General features: G+C 42.8%; 1 protein-coding gene across 5 annotated transcripts in view; it reads right to left on the reverse strand.

The window, feature by feature from the left end:
• Positions 1-15,525, reverse strand: part of rc3h2 (ring finger and CCCH-type domains 2) — a 42,904-nt gene extending 27,379 nt beyond the window's left edge. The window contains exons 1-2 of one of the 5 annotated variants that reach the window (XR_011183529.1): positions 15,028-15,525; positions 333-635 (exon numbers count right to left, since the gene is read on the reverse strand). Coding sequence is in view for 4 of the 5 variants with exons in the window: in XM_069183519.1 (XP_069039620.1) it covers positions 333-563 (231 nt within the window). In the remaining variant the exon portion in view is untranslated. Of the gene's footprint in view, positions 1-332; positions 636-2,104; positions 2,975-6,587; positions 9,579-15,027 lie in introns of those variants that run through there. The other 4 variants (XM_069183519.1, XM_069183516.1, XM_069183517.1 and 1 more) reach the window with 4 other exon arrangements.
• Positions 15,526-17,780: the final 2,255 nt, after the last annotated feature.

Below are 17,780 nucleotides of genomic sequence, written 5' to 3' on the forward strand. Positions count from 1 at the left end.
TTTCTTGTATTGCCACAGGCGAACAGTGCAGAGTGAACCACAGCTGTTACATTACTGCTATCCTGAGGCATGATTGCCAAGGGGGCTCCTGTCCCAGCCAAAAGCTAGGACAAGCAGTTCAGGTGGGTGGCTGCGTCAGCATGCGTAGGCTGCAAAGGAACAAGTGATAGATTTATCCAATTCTGAAAAGAGAAGAGAGAAATCACAACGTTTCGGCTGTGGAGCCTTCTTCCACGCCTCCACACCAGAAGAAGGCTCCACAGCCGAAACGTTGTGTTTCCTTTCCTCTCTTTTCAGCAGGGGACAGACCTAGGACTTGCGCAAAAGCTCACCTGGGCGCCCACGAGCTGCAGCAGAGCGAAGTTGACGGGCAGGACGTCGATGTCGGTGTTGATCGCAGTCTGGTCGAAGGGGCAGGCCTTGCGGTGCAGTTTGTTGAGGCAGGTCTTGCAGACGGTGTGGGAACACCCCAGGCTGATGGGCCGGTGCACACTCTCATCAAACTCATTGTAACAGATGGGGCAGGACAGGAACTCGGTCCACTGTGCTGCCTGCACAGGCATCTTCTCAGCTGCTCTCTGCTCTTGCGTCAGTGGGTTGGCATAACGCTGTCTGTTTGGCAACTAGGTAGACAGCTGCAAGAGAGGGGATTTATTTTCAGGACCCCCGCAGAAAACTCCGTTCCGTCTTCATCTCGTAGGCGGGGGGCAGGCAACTAACGACTGAAAATAGAAGAAACGCTTTTTTCCCCACCCGGAATCACACCCTATATCATAATCTGGGAGGCCGATGTGCTGGTCTATAAAAACTTCATCTATTTCATATCAACACTATAGTTGATCAGAATAGCATTCTACCCACTCAAGAACAGCAGGTACGCAGATTAAATCACAGCAGCAATTTTTTTTTTCAAATAAGAACAAGACTGATCCATCAAAGTTAAACTCCAGCAGCACTGATAATCTTCAGATTTACAGGAACTGGGATTTATTATATAAAATGGCAGAAGCACCGATAACTTTCAGTAGAGGCTGTTTCTGGAGATTGTTAAAGTTCACTGACACATTAATAGTCACAGAATCTGGCAGTCTTCAGCTCTGGCGGGCAGGACTGGAAAAACTCTCCCCAGTTTCTCAGAAGTAGAAGTTCAGAACACAGTGTTTCTGCTCCTGGCAACCAGACAATCCTCTGAGAACTGCTATGTGCTTCTCAGTGAACTTACAACATATAGGCCAGCTTTCCTTATTTAGAAAAACACAGCTCCTTCCTGTGGTAGACACTGTTTCACTGCATGAAAGGAAATAGTTACAACAAGGTCCTGACTCCCAGTCGTAATTAGTGCCTCACTCGGTGAAAAGTGAGCAACACAAAATATATAACCGCTATTAGTCTTAGAGGTGCATAGTTCTGAAAATTAATGGAAGCAAAATAAGCGCTAAATACACAGCTATCGACATTTGCTCTAAAAATATTTGTTTTTGTAGAACTGTCCAAGAACTCCAGTACTTAGCAGAAAGGAAAAGGTGTATTACCTGCAAAAAAAACATATGTTTGCAAAAGCCAGAAAAATCTGGAGACAGCAACCTCCTGGCTGTACAGCACAACTCTCTATGAAACCTGGATGCATTTTGAACACAGATCCCTACTCGTGCTTTCCCTTAATTGTCTTACACTTTCCCTCATTTCAGCACATGCAGTATGCGTGCTCATCACTACCCTTACTGTAAAGAAGCACAAGGTAACCAGGTGTACCAGGAGACAACAGGGAATGAAGAATGGAAATGTTTTTAAGAAGAACAACTGGATGCCATTCCTGTAAGAGAAAGGGCACTCTCAACACCAAGAAAGACCCTAAAGCCTAGTTCAGTTTAAACCTGAATTCAAGCCCCCCACTGTTTCCTCATCCTTACTCTCCTGTGTAAGGGAGGGCCCTGCAATTTTATTTTGCTTATTTAAAAAAAAATCTCATTGAATATTGTGACAAAAAAGGACTCTGCCAGCTTTCATGTCAGTGCAATGCTTAACTGGTCAGACACTGCTAAGCTAAAAGTTCTTGAATGAAAACAAACATGCATAAGGTTAACTTGTGTCACTAATCACTCACAAGGCATCAATTTGCTTAAGTGTGGAATCTCACAGCTCCATTTAATTCTGAATCCATCTGGTGCCCAATGATATTCTCCTGACAGCTTCTGAAACTCAGAAAAGTGCTTTCACGCTTTGCTGCTGTACTATTGCTCAGTTGCATCACTGGGAGCAAAAGTGCATTTTCACGTTCTTCTGTCGCGATTAAGTTCAATTGGGTTTTTAGATAAATTCCTCAGTCTTTTAAGGTGCGTTTTAAAGTCACCTGGAGGAAAATTATGTGCAATTGAACACTTCTAGTAAGTGGGGGAAAAAAGCACTAAAAAAGGAATCCTGGTAAATGTCTTGTGCTACTAAAAATAAGATAAATACAAAAGAGACTTGCTTTAATATGAGGTTTGGAGGCTCAGTTGGGAATCCAGCAGGTTTTCTAGGTCTCCTTAAATTAAAACCAGTTCTTCACACAGGACAAGTGTTAAACGCTTCCAGTCTAGATTGAACTGGACCAATACAACTCTTCTCCACAGCCAAAAGATTTCGCCAATTTGAAGGGACCTGGAAAACCTCAGGGATTCCAGACTTCAAGGTGCAGAGCCACTAGTACAGGGCTTCCTACTTTCTAAATATCTTTTGGAATATTCCAAATATACCCTAAGGTCACAATCCCCAGATCAAAGACCTGAACGAGAACATTTCTTCACTGCACAGGGGGGGAAACCCCAACGTTAAGTCTACACGCTTAAGAAACACGCTGGGTTTCTTTACTAGTCACTGCACAGCAATGAAAGTGTGAACCATTTCCTATCCTAGAGATTTCCGAAATTTCTTGCTGCATAGCCTAATAGACATTAAAACTGCTTTTCGCTGGCAGATTTGCAAGGTCTCGGTTCTCTGTGGGCTTTACATAAAGCTCCACACAATTGCTCCAGAGACTTACTTCATGGATGAGTATGAATGGGAACTATGTCTGAGGCCAGCCACAGGGCACAGACTTTATCAATGTTCCTCCTCATGTTTTCTTCTGCGTCTGACATTCTGTCATCCTGGAGAAACCCTATCTGGCTCTTTTACCGCCATACTATAACATCTTATTCATATCTGCAGGAGATTTACTTTGTGTCAGTGGCTTTCTGCTTCTGTACATCCAAGCACATGACACGCTTGATTACACGATCTAAATTCGTAATCTGGCTATAATGGAGGGGACAAAAGCGATGGGGAAAAAAAGTCAGATTGCAAAACTCGAAATATATGCCTGAACCGGTTCATAAGGAAGCCACACTGAAGAACAGAAGATGAAAGGAGAAATTCTTGCAGTCTGAAAAAAAAAATAATTAAGGTGTATGGTAAAGCTTCCTGTTTTTGTATTGTAACCCTATTAGGTTTTTTTTAAGCTTCCTTTAAGTTGGTCAGATTCCTGTAAATGTTTTGCCATTTGAATATATTAGCTTATTATGGAGACAATGACATATTTACCTTATAGTTATTATTTATGTCTGCCATCTCACCATGCTGCCTAAAAGCAATTCTGGTATTCAGGAATTGCAATATTGTACACTAAATGAACACAAACTGCACAGGATCTGCAATGACATCAAACAGGAGAGAAGACCCCAGGATTTCAGCTAAAAAAAGGCAAGTCCAGATGTTACAGAGGACTTCGCGTTTCTAGATTATTTTTCTTTTCTGATAGCTGGGTTAAGATGCAAACAGCTCCAGTTGAAATAATGCAGAAGCATCAGTCAAGGGACTGAAAACAAAGAACACCAATGGACACAGCGATAGAAACTACTAGCACCCACTGCCAAATATAACCGCCCAGGGCTTCTTCGCTTACATACCCCTGGACAACAACTTTCTTAACAGGGAATCCAGAATAGAAATGTGGTGCGGGAAACTGAGAGCCGGCAAGCGCACATGCAAACCGTAGAGCCTGATGTCACTGGCATGCCACCTGCAATGAGACATTTACAACGAGACACCCAGTAGGTTATCTGTTTACTACAGCGGTGCAAAAGAGTGTAACATCAACCTGGGTATAAAATGTACTGCATCCTGGGGGTTTGCCTGCCAAATGCATGGTCCAAAAAAATAAATAAGAGCAAAGGTCGCTGTTGGCATTTCAACAGGACCTTCATGTGGATTTCCTATTGCTAGTGTTTATGTTTACACCTAATGGGCACAGGGGTCTGTCTCCTGGTTAGCAGTGCCGCCCCACAACTCCAGGGTCCTAGGATTCATTCTGACCTTTGGCACCTGTCAGCGTGGACTTTGCCCTTTCGTTCCTGTGTGCGTGGGGGTCGTCACTGGGTGCTGTGGTTTCCTCTCCCCTCTCGTTACCCGCCCATAACCAGAGTGTCCGTGATCCCTCCCCCCCAAATAACCAACTCAACTGATTTTGAAACCAGACTCGCCAGGGAGTATACCGCCCGAGACGCTGAACGTATCAAAACGTTCTAAATTTCTAAATTCTGTGACGTCAGCGTCCCACAACGCAAAAAGGTTGGGGCGTAAACATTGTTTTTACCAGATTGGAAAAAAAAAACAACAGAAAATTGACATTTTATCTGGTAGCAACTGAACTGCATTCAGCACTGTGCCCGTGCGAGCTGACTTAAGCAGTCGTGCCTCAAGACGAAAAAAGAGAAATAATGAGATCAGTGAAGCTTGCAGTTCATTCTTATAGCAATTTTGCTCTCCAGATTACATAACTATGAGCATCAGGACGGGCTCAGGATTCTCATTAAAAATGGACATTTTGGTGTTAAGTGAAAGGAGGGTGTGCCATGCCAGAACATCACTTTAACAGGTGTTCAGGCTGAAATTTGGGTTCAGATATCGTCCAGGGGACCACAGGACAGAACCTGGCCAACAATACTTGACCACATCCTGTGGGGGAAAAAAAAGCTTTGTTATCTGTTGAGGTTACCTCACATTGTTATTAAAAAGGACAGAATACCGCAGCGCACTCGGTAAAACCTACAGCTCTGTATTTATTGGAAACTACACAGAAGTGCAGAAAAATACTTCTAGTTAGTTGTGCCCATAATACCACTTAAAGGCATTTGAGACAAAAAAAAGGCATCATCATCATCATCATACAAAACATGTACTCGGAAATCAATACTACAAGTCTTCACTGGTTTAGTACGGATTGATGCCAACAGCTGAGCTTTTTAATTATCCTGCAGAACTGCCTTTAGGTGTAATCAACAGTGTAACATGGGAACCCCAGACTGTAGGACAGAAAGTCCCATCTATACAGCACTGGAATGCTGAGCTTTCAATAACAGTCCTGAAGACTGTTAGGTCAGTAGTAATGACCTTCATACTGCCACAATATGACCGAGAACGAAATCAGATTCGATTTCAGACAAAAATGACTGACAGAACAGAGTTCTGGAGTTTTTTTTCCAACTGACGTTTCCTGATATTAAAAAAAGAGGAAGCCTATATATCATTCTGTATTATTTAAACCACATATAGACAATTGCACTGGGGGATAAAAACCACTGTTATTGCTTTATCTATCCTCTCAATTCTGCGAATTTCCTCCAGGCAACTGATTTACTTTTATGTACAGAGCACAGAAGATTTCCCTGTATAAATAAAAGCAAAACAAAATACCCCAAAAGAACCTGGGTTTGAATCGCAGATGTGCCCATGTGCCTTTAGGCAATATCTACAGCTCTCTTCAGCTTCCATTATTTCATGACTATTTAACATCCTTCAAAAAACACACCATATTAAAAATAAGAACGCAGGTGAGAAGATTTTATTTCCTTATAAATCCAAGTTTTCCAGCTCAAATGTCAAAATCAGATCAAATTCATTGTTTACTTGTTTATTCCTCCCTTCAATCAAAAAAACACACAGAATTATGTCCAAACTAATTATTTTCAACTTGATGATCTCCGCTCCCATCTCTTTGACTTCTAAAGCAGTGCCGAACAAATAACTTCATAAGCAGCAAAATCAGAATGAAAAGTTTCCTAATTTACAGAGAGCAGACTTTTAAACCTTTCTGGCACTTCAGACAAAAGTTACTTTTTAAATCACTTTTACCAATGAAAAATTCAAAGGCTTCAATTATTTTAAATACTACGGCTGAAAAGCACAATGCGAGGTCAGACTATAAGATGACAAAAACCTGTTCAAAACTGACGTATTGCAGACAGAGCAACATGAGCTGGTCGCAAATCTGTCCAGCAATACACATTCAATACACATGTGCTGTCACCAACCTAAGGCAGAACTCAGACTTCACTGCAGAATAATCAGGATTTAGGCCACTTCAAACAACCATCTTATATCATCTAGACAAGTAACAAACAATAGCTTTTCACGTAAACACACAAACAATAGTACCATCTGACCTATGAAAAACAGGTCCAACATCTTCACTAACCCCATTCATACAGAAGGTTATATTACTCAAACAGTTCAACAACAACCTCTTTTAAAACATCAAACCCTTTCCCTTCCTCGCCCTCAAAACATACCTTTGAGACTGATCTACAATCCACGGTGTGCAGGAGCTGAGACTGCAAACGGCTCGGAGACAAAACCGTCCAAGTCATGATTTACTGAGCGCCGACACGCGCCTGGGTTTCATGCTAAGTTGCTCACACAGGCACAGAGGCAAATCCAGAAACTGCACGTGACCGCGCGCGCATGTGTGTGTGTGTGAAGGGAAAGTTTTTAGCCGATACCACACTGAGGAAACGTGCTGGTGGGACAAGAACAACCTGCAGAATAAATAGCTCTCCTGATGCAGTGATTCACTCGCACATGATCCCCTATCAGGTGTGACCGGTGATCTCACTGGCCTTGGCTTCACCACTTTGTTCCTTGACTGCAGGAGAAGGCTACAATGCCGTTATGAGACGCGATGTCTCATTCCGGACTTTTTTTGCGTTACAATCACTGTCAAGAGATTTCCCTCATCTGCAAATCAGCGCTTCAGAACTGAAAATGGACACGTGCAATTTGCACACGGGAGGGGCAGGGGAAATGTAATCACATACATAAAAACTTTTTACAGAATATTTCACAGCATTATTGATGTAGGAAACGTTTTACAAAGCCAGCTATAAAATTTTCTCTCTGTCACATCCTGGTTTATGCAGTAGGGTTTAATTCCGACCCGTTATAAAGAACCCTTCTGCTATTCCATCGGGGTATTAGGGATCCTATTTACAAGTATGTGGTAACTTTATAATCTAATGACCGATTCCAACTACACCAACACCCTCCCGCGTGCAACGAATGCCGAAGACAGATCAAAGCCGTGATGAAAGAAACTGTCTTCTTGTGGGGGAAACAAAAATTGCCAAGAACCATAAAATAGCCGAGAACATGAACGCACTGCGACAGTTTCCTGCACATGCCTGTGCTATTAATTTGCATGAAAACACATGCCAAACAAATGACTGCCCACTCAGTGTTCAAGCTCAGAAAAACAGGAAGTTTGCATTCAGGCTCATGTGACAAGCATCTGCACTGCTCCGAAAGAGCCCCACACTCCCACAAGCCCACTCAGAGCATTCCCTTAGGTACTGATTCAAGTCAAGTGATCAGCGGCTTAAAGGGCAACTATTTTCACAGGTGTGGGCTATACCATATATGGAGTGCGTTAACTCTAAATCAACTCTTTCACACGCTTAGTATGTTTGCCTATTGGCAATGTGTGGGCAAGTGTAATTCTAGTAAATGTTTTTCTTTTCTTCTTAGCAATGCTGACATCAGCAGTTTATTCCAATTAATCCACATGACATACAGAGCCTGTATCGACCATTAAACTGATTTTTCGAAAACTAGTTTCATGAGGTTAAGCGAACGGACGGGAAAAAAAAAATCAGTAAACATGACACCCTTCATAAAGATGCAATCTATTAAATGAAACCTTTTACCGTCTAGAGTTTCAAACAGTAAAAACAGGTTACACCTAGAGGTGCAGCACAATGCAACTCTCCTGACACACTAATAACACGGACTGCACAGAACGTAAATCATAAGTCAGTTTTACTCTGTTCCTTTATTTACGGACAGGCACGGACACGTTTTCGAAAACCGTTGTCCTGTCAAGAGATTGCACCATCGTCACATTCATTCTTGACTCAGGGTTCCTTGCAAACGCCCTCGTTTTACAGAGGCGCCGGTGCAAGACCCGTTTTGAAATGCCCCTCGCTCTGCACAGCGCAGGGAAAGAATCTCGTTTCTGGGCTTCCTGGTGACCTGCAGGGATATGCGCCTTCTCTACTGGGAACGAAACCAAAGCCCTGGAATCTGCCTGCCACAGCTGTGGCCTGATCTGTGCCTGCTGTCAAACAGCCTTATGTAAGCCGCCCCACTCACTGTAGAACTTCTTACGTATTCCTCGTGTTTCTTGTCAGATCTTTTCCCCAAACGGCACTGACAGCTTGAGCAAAATTCTACTGGCATGCGTGCAGTATAATTTACACCCCCCGCCCCCCATGAACTGCAAGTAATGCACAATTTACTTCCAAGTATATTGAAAAAGCAAGTCTGCAAGTGGACATTGTCTGTGTTTATGTGTTGCGCTTTAAAGAAAGCGAATCTAAATAAAGACATCAAAAATCAGTTTTACATTTGTGTGGGAATACAGCTTTTACCCTTAACTCCACACCAATTAACAAGTATGCACCGATAGCTGCCTGTACAATCTAAACTTCAGTCCTGTGTGGGCTGCCAGCACTTTTACCACACTAGAATCTTTGAGAACACACTGGAGACCTATTATAAAACTTAGGCTACAAAAAATACAGCAAAACCCATCTTTTGCAGTCTCTCCTCTTCTGTGACGATGATGAGGGAGGAATGAGTGAGAACAGTCAAAAATCACACCAGTTGGGAACTCCACCAACTTCCTGACCATCACTTGTCCCTGCAGAGATTATGCTTCTCTAGAAATGTTGTTTTTCACACACTTAATCCAAAGCAGCAGGAGATTTATTATTAAAGCATTCAAACCCAAGTCTTCTCTAATATTTCCAACGTAAGGCCACTAAATTCTTCTACAATCCCCAAAATGAAAAAAGCCACAAAGTACTGTATTTCTCTTCTTTGACCTTGGTGTTCTAGGTATAGGACGGCGTAGTTCTTTCTAGGTTGCCTCCATGTTAGGCTCAATAAACTGATCAAGCAGGCTGGCTCTGTGTGGGGGCTTAGTCTTGACCCCCTGGAGGTGGTGGCTGAGAGGAGAACGCAGACCAAGCTTACAGCCATCATGGACAACGCCTCTCATCCGCTTCATGGGACTGTTATTGGGCAGCGGAGCGCTTTTAGCGACAGACTGCTCCAGCTACGGTGTTCAAGGGAACGTTTCCGCAGGTCTTTCCTCCCGGCGGCTGTCAGGGTGTATAACGCTGCCCTAGGCTAGGACTGTTAGCCCTTCATCTGCTCGTCTATGGACAGCATGTTGCTCCATTGTACTTTTTGTTTTGGACACTCAATCTGTATATACCTATGCACATTTTGCACATATTTTATTGTTTTTACAGTGACTATGATCATATTTTACACACGCCTATGTATTTATTTATTTTGTATTACTGTACGTATTCTAATTTTTAGTCTATTCCGGTGTCTGTTTTTGCTCGTCTTGGGCTGGACTGCTGTAACACATCAATTTCCCTTCGGGATCAATAAAGTCTTATCTATGTTACAGTATGCAACAAAACCACATTCAGAGAAGCATGTCGATTTTTTTTTGGGGGGGGGGTGAGGGTTCAGAAGATCCGATGACAGGATGTGATGCCGACTCTCCCCTCCAACTTCTGAAGTTGTTTCAGGAAAGGAGGCTATTAGCAGTTTCAGACAGAAAGGGCTCCTGTGCTTTAGTCACCAGCTTCACTTGAGGAATAAGGGAAAGCCCATGTGCTAAATTCTGACACAACAGACGTCCACCTTTCTGCCCCTCTCCATCAAAGCCTGACTGATTCTTAGCAACTTAATCATTGCACACCGGACTGCTCGCTCTGAAAGTTTTAAGATACATTTCAAAAGCTGCGCCATGTATTCTCAGAAAAGTAAAAAGCGCACACAAAATCTGTTCACTGTAGATTTTAGAGCAGTAAAGAGCCCTGGAGATGAGAGTTTCAATCCCCACCATTCTTCAAATTCCACAGGAACCTAACCTGATCTGATCAGTACAACATTGTACAAATCACATCTCTCAGGTAGAGAAGATGTAACCTGTGATTTTTCCCATCTAATTGATTTAAAACCCAAAGCCAAAGAGCCAACTGCCTAATCCTTTAAGTACTGTTATACAGTACCGAGCACCTTGTTCACACGCAGGCCTTTTGAACAGAGAAACATTAGTTCTCTGCCTGTGGTTGCGAAAAGCAACACACAAAGGCTATTTCTGGAGTGGGTGTGAAACAAAAGTATCACTACCCAGTCTAAAGCTATTTTCAGGTTGGTGACAATTTATTTTCTGCGGCAACAACCTTAAATTCACACTGCCCGACATTCTGGAAAAGTAAAGATTATTTCTGACGGCATTCTACCAGAAGAGAACGTCAAAGAGGCAAACAAAAAGTTTGACACTAGCTGTTCTCCTTGGGGTTTGGCCTTCCATTTGTAAGCATGATTTGTTTACAGGGAACTGTTGAAATTTTAAAACGAAATTTAAATTTAAGAGTAGCTTGTAAGGGTATGTTTAACCAGAAGGATGCACCTCTAAAGCTCTCGCCATTTTGTTTGAAAGCACCTTGTAATACTGTCAGAAAACACCGAAGGAGAAATGATGGAAGAGGTAAAAGTTTCTTTGTTTTTCATAGGATCACCTGACCTCTGACACCCCAGGCAGGCCGTGCCTTAACAGTCAGCTCAGATCTTTTCCATTCACTATCATGTCCAGATCTTAGCTTTAGGAATCTCAGTGGCAGAGACAGATCGATAGGGAGGCAAACAGAATCCCACACACTAATTCATAATACAGTTCTAATTAAAATCTGATGGCTGACTTACAGAGCAAAATCGTGCTGTGCAACAAGCACTGCATGATTCAGAATCTGTGACACCCACAGCTGTTTTGTAACCACATTTCTAATGGTGGAAAACATGTTCACCCTCGGTAAATTCTTTCAGAATACACAAGATGCGCCAGATTACAAGTGAAATGGTCACAAACGCAACCAAATGTTTGGCAAGTGTTTTCCGAGGCTTTGTTTTCATGGTGCTCTCAATCGATGATTAAAAAGGCAGTCCTGCTTTGTATCATCAGCTAAAAAAGAGCCACGTGCTAGCATACAGTGTGATGTATGAGCAGTGCTGTAAGGGAATCCTCTAAGAGTTCAAGTCATAAATCAAACTCGATACCGCCAATAGCTGGGACCAACTTGCTCTGCATAAACTGTTAAGATATGGTTGAAGGGAAACTCTGATCTGCTCCTATCTCCAAATGAAGGTGAAAAGTACAGTCGAATGTTCATGTTATTTACCAAAGGTGACATGTATTACCTAGAACTAATCTACCAAACAGCCTAATTGCTTTTAGTCCAATGCCAAAACAAACAGGAAACAAAAATATGATCACAGTTTTTACAGAAATGCTGAATATACAATTCTTAAAATCCCCAAAGCTTTTCAGTACAGCATTCGGAGTGCTGTACGGAATGGAAAACAACAGAACACCTTCTCTATTTACATATACATCATCCTCTTCTACATAAGAGCAGACAGCCCACAATACCAGGGATGACACACAGTGCGGCGTATACATTGAAAGCAAATCCAAATTCAGATTTTTGACGTCACCGTTAGCACACGGAGCAAACGAAGAAGCTTATGAAAGACAAATGGGCCCAAGCTGTCTCCACCCTGCAGAATAAAAATAAGACCCCCCCCCCCCCAGGCACAGAGAGTGTGTCCAGTGGCGTACACCAGAGGTTCCAGATCACAAGTTGTGATGGTCACAAATGCAACCAATTGTTTGGCCAGTGTTTTCTGAGGCTCTGTTTTGGCTTTGCTCTCAATTAACGATTTAAAACGGCACCCCTGCTTTTTCTTTCATTTTCCTTCTGGTGCGCCTCTGTGTTGTTTGCACAACGGCTGCTGTCTGTGGTCTCTCTGCCTGATCAATAATTCACCCCCTGACCTTTCTGTTCTCTCCTTTGTCCTCCCCAGTCGCTGTATCCATCTAAGTGGATGTTGTTAAGTCTCCTGCACTTATAAATCATCCAGGAGGATGCTATCGTTTTTGGCTGCCACAGGGACCTTGTCTAGGTCTTCATTCATCAGTGACCTCATACGTACGTCTTTCGTCTGAAAAGGCCTCTCTAAATTGATGCAGAAGAGGGATTTCTCCTTTTGGCAGGAGAAACCTCTGAGGGTTGCTTTTCATTGTCTTATGATGATGTTTTGGGTCCTTCTTGAAACCTGTTCGTCTTCATTTTTTCCATTCAACTGTACTAACAAGCCCTTGTTTCCATCACATATTGCGATGCTATACGGTTGAAGAACAGACAAGGGTATCTAGCAAACGGAGGGTTACTTTTCTTTCTGAAGCCAGGAACCCCTGTTTAAACTCCATATCTGTGGTCAGCGGCTTCTTGGGTTATAACTGCTTCAAAAGCACCAATGTGATTTTCCACACCATACCTTTGGTGGGTGTAACCCTTTGCCTTCTAAAATGCATCATTTGGTTCATCATGGAAAAATGTGTAATTTTCATTCATTTATTCCTTTCATAAAGCACAACCTTTGCCTTGATAAAAAAGAGGGAAATAAACCGCAAAACTGAAACAGATTCTGAAAGGCTGTACCGTTGCGATATATGCATTAAAGAATGAAGTCAGAAGTATTTACGAATCTCTTACTGTGATCCTTAATGAGAAGCAGAAACTGATAAAAGACAAATGCATTTATGTAACTGATGACATAACCACCAGCTTAAGAAAATCCCAAAACAATACTGAAAAAGAAAAAAAAACTTTCAGTTTTGCACAGCTTACTGCCTGCTCCGCCACGAGTTCACCGGTTTCACAAGCAGTTAAAAATCTTCAAATGATTCACAGGCCTAGGGATATTTTAAGTCGCTGCAAACTATTACAAATCAGTCAGTCATCCTATACAATTGCTATCCCGTGGGGAAAACCTCCAGAGGAATAAACCAAACATTTCCACAAATCTTTGCAAGACTGCTGGAGGGACCATCTTAAGACCCATTCAGCCAATTGTCACATGAAAGCGTTGAAGAATTTAAGAGCTGAAAGCACTTGAAGGAAATGACTAACACGATTCAAAACGAAAGATGCATCTACTGGGTGAACAACATCAATGCATAAAACCAGGTCTCGTTTGTGTATCACACGAGATTTGAAGCGTAATGCACAGGAACTAATTAACACAAAAGTATTACCATCATATCCAAAGACTGCACACGTCCTATTTCAATCTATATCGCATTATTTTGTACAGTGCGCAATCCCCAGACATTACAACGACCAAATAACAACAGCTCCTTTACTTCTCTTGCTGATGGGGTTCAAAATAAAAAAAAGACTGGACCCACAGCCGAAGCTGTGTGGAAACGCGACCCTTTCTGACAGATGTCAAAGATTTCGTACACAACTTTGGGAATGGGTGCTGTCCAGTGCTCCCGTTTAGCGTAATAGATAAGAAACCACAATTCCGAATCAACGCCCTACAAAAAAAAAAACAACCAAAATTGCGCCATGTAGTCACCAATAAAGCTCAGATAGGAAGAAGCAATTCTAGAACAGACTTCTGAAAGAGGGTGATGCTCTGTACGAAGCTTGACTGAGGTTTTTCAGCACGCCATACCCACACAACTGTATGAAACGATGCAAAAACGGCGAGGTTAACCAGAAGTTAGCAAGCGAGACAAAGTTGCATTTAGCAGCGCCGGACCTGCTCGATATCATATGTGCTCATACCACCCCCTGCCTTAACGCTTCTCCAACTCTCGGGTTTCAAAGCCAGAGCGTAAAACCTAACGAGGACCTCTTTGGGGCCGAAATCGTTTTAACTACTTCAACGAATGGCGGAATATGCACAAACAGAAATAAAGATCGCACCACTTCTGCAAGCAAAGCTTTTGGCAGCTCGGATTATTGTCGTGGTCCGGGGGCGGCACCAACCAGACGAAAGTGCTGTACGCGGAAATGTTCAGCTGAATAATTCATTTTCTCCCGACGGTTCTTACGCAACACAAACACCGCTCACTTTGCATTCGTCGGCTGAAATAAGTGTTGCTACAGAATCCCCCCCCAGATCCCCCAAAGGTGTCAGGAAAACAGTCCCGTGCATTAGTAATGACTTTCCTCGTCGTGCTGCTACGCAGAAAACGGCTCCTCCACATACGGCACGATCACGATTTACTTGGTTGCACAGTTGCTGAAATGCACTGCGCGTAATAGTAGTTGTCGATTAGCTCAATATACCTCGACAGCAGCAGAAAATAAACCTACGACTGGCATCGTACGCCGTGCAGTTACAGAAAATCGCATCGCCTGCCCTAAACTCAGAACACAAGGCTTAACGATCCCTTAGAGACCAGGATCGCAACGCAAAACATCGTTGTCACAAAAACGTCCCCCATGCAGGACACAAACGTGTTTCCAGAAAGCTCGATTTTCAGTTAGCAATTTTTTTGCAGCACTGTTTTCGGGAAATTTCCCCCAAAGTCTCCTCTGACAGCAGCGATCGGGTCCTTTCTAGGACTTGGCAAACTCTGCAGCTGTTCCTTCTCAACGCTCAATTCGACGCCGCGCTTTGATAGTAAACAAACCGTATCTTCTCCGCACTTCGGCAACACAGTGTCGATTTTTTTTTTCCTCCAAAATGCAGTTACATAACCTCATGCAATCCAACAGATGGATCGGGCTTGAACACCAAAACACAGTTCCCACGGCTGGACCCGCAATAAAGTCGCTAGCTCTTACTACTTACCTCAGGCACTACGGTAAAAGAGTAATATCATCCATTATTATTTTCATTTCTTTCAAACGAGAGGAAAGGGGAGGAAAAAAAAGCGAAAAAAACACAGTTGAGCAACTTTAACTTCACAGAAGCAAAGGGATATTCTCTTTTCGTTTAAAAAAAAAAAGAAGGCAATGAACCGCGGGTCATAAAAAGGAATTTAAGGTCTCATTTGTTTCGATTTTAGCGCAGGTTTCCAGGCTCTGCGACGACATTTTCGCTCGGTTTCGCTCGGCAGTCCTGCTGTGAACCGGGGAGCTCCGGCACCTTCGTATCACTCCGCCCTGTCACAACGCACAAGACGCGCAAGCCAGCCGGGGCCGTTCGTCCAAATCTGGGCCACGCAATTTCATTTCCACGCCAGACACCTCAGACGAAACCGGTATTTTAAACCCCGTGGGTAATTCGCCCCTGGTATGTTCTTGTTTGAGGGGTACTATTTTCGTGTGGCGTGCAAGGATAAAGATGTGAAGAGGCAAAGCCGGAACAAGCCGCTTTTCGAGGCGTAGGCTGCGACCAATTTTAAAGAGACAGGTGACCATTTCATTGGCTGCTCTATTTTTTTTTCTCTCTCCCGAAAGCAGACCTCGTCTTGCTGTAAAGTTAGCTCTCTTTGTATTGTGGTGTAACCTGGATGCTAAACTTTCCCCCTGCAAATTTGGATAAAGTCTCTTTTGACACCACCATTATCGACAACAACGATAGGCAGATTAGATATCAGTTCTCTGCGTGTCCTTTTGAAACGTGTGCAAGAATGTGCTGTAAGAAGAGTATCTGAAAAAGAAAGTGCAAGGGTAATATTTTTTTTTTTCAACTGCAAGACCTGGGGCTACTACGACTTACGAGCGTTTTCTATGACGTTCTACTTGATGTATCAGTACGTAAGGTCATGCTACGTATGTTTATGCACAAACCATACTGACAGATATGAACGATTTGTGATTCAGTGGCTTGTGAAAACGGCTCGGTCAGATCGTGCACTTCTGCAGATTACAATAATACTGTAGACGTTAAAAATGATCATGCAGAGCTGCAGAATCTGTTCTTGAGCTGAGATCATTTTTTTCCCTTTGTCCAACGCGACTCCTTCCTGAGAGTTCAGAAACATGATTAATAATAATGGAATTTGTCTGCCCAGAGCACAGCCCCTAAATCCAAAACACCATTGCAAGTTTGACCAGCCGTCCGTTAGCAGAAAGCCACTCACTTGTTCCAAAGGGAGAGTGTAACCTGCAGTCTATTCTGTACAAAATAAAGTAAAAATTGGGACTGAGCTGGAGTTAGGGGTGCCAGTCCATTGAGGGGGCACACACACAAGGGCAGCTCTCACATGCCAAGACCATGCCCGCATGTGTTTAGGAGGCTGGCAGCTGGAGCACCCAGAGAAAACCGACGAGATGCAACATTCGGACTCCACACATAAGGTACCACGGGCCAAAACAGAAGGCAGGACCCAAGAGCTGCAGGGACCACCACCAATAAGTAGTTTGGATGTTGGTTTTGCACAAATTTGTGTTTTCACTGCCACACCAGAGGTCGTTTTGTGTATTTTTTTATACTGTCGTAACTCGTATGCTGTCCAGTAGCGTAATTTAGGTGTAATTAAATTAACCTAGTGATATTCCTGTCTTACATCGGACATTTTTTTAAATAATTCAGACATTTATGGCCTAATAATAGTGCGTTTCTTACATCTTCATTGCATAAGAACATAAGAAAAGTTAGATAACCGGGAAAAGGCCATTTGTTTTGTGGTAAGTCTTTTCTGGACAGAAACACTGGTGTCAGTTTCAACAAAGGGCTTTGTTAGTAGTTTATTCCAGACACCCACAGCCCTTGTGTAACGAAGTGCCTCCTGATCTAAATCTGAAGTGTACATCCCCTGAGTTTCCATTTGTGACCCCTGGTTGGTGTTTCTCACCGATTCTGACATAATTCATGGAGCAGAATTTCCCACTGCCTCCAAGGATTTTGAATATGTGTGTTCTCTTCGTCCTGTTTTGGCATCGTCTATGAACTCGACTAGTGTGTTATTACAGAACCTAGATCACTGCAACAAATTAGCAAGAGCTGTGGTTCTAATACAGAAACTCGTGGTACTCCACTAATTACATCTCCCCAATTTTTGCATCCACCGTTATCTGTACTGTTTTCTTTCCACTAGCTAGTCCTCAGTACAGTACCAGGGGAAAAAAAAGATATCTTTTATCAACCTTTCTATTAGTTTTTTATCCTTTTTCTAACTGCTGCATCCAATTCATGGTCACAGGGAGCCCGAGCGTGTCCCAGCAAGCAATGGGGGCACAGCAGGGAACACCCAGACACACAGACAGGCCCCGAGAACATACAAACTCCACACAGATAGTGCCCCAGCACTCCAAAGACAGGAATGTTAACCACTACGCTACCAGACTGCCCTTAGTTTTATTTATGAGCGCTAAAATAATATATAAATCTATAGGTATATATAAATATATAGGTCTAGATGGGTTAAGTACATCAGACCTTTAAGGTCTGAATTTACTGAGATACAGAATAACTGAAACTTGACTTGAGAACGAGCATTTGTTTCTTTTACGGATCTTGTCTCTCTTCCAACTTCATTTTCTCCCTGTAATCTGTAATCACAAGAGATCCTCCATCTTCTTTGGTTTAAGTGTACGGAGTGCTCTAGTTGAGAAATCTGCAGACAGTGTTTGTAAAATGTGAAAACAGATCAGAAA

This window comes from Lepisosteus oculatus, chromosome 24 (genome assembly GCF_040954835.1).
Source record: "Lepisosteus oculatus isolate fLepOcu1 chromosome 24, fLepOcu1.hap2, whole genome shotgun sequence".
Classification (NCBI taxonomy): Eukaryota; Metazoa; Chordata; class Actinopteri; order Semionotiformes; family Lepisosteidae; genus Lepisosteus; species Lepisosteus oculatus.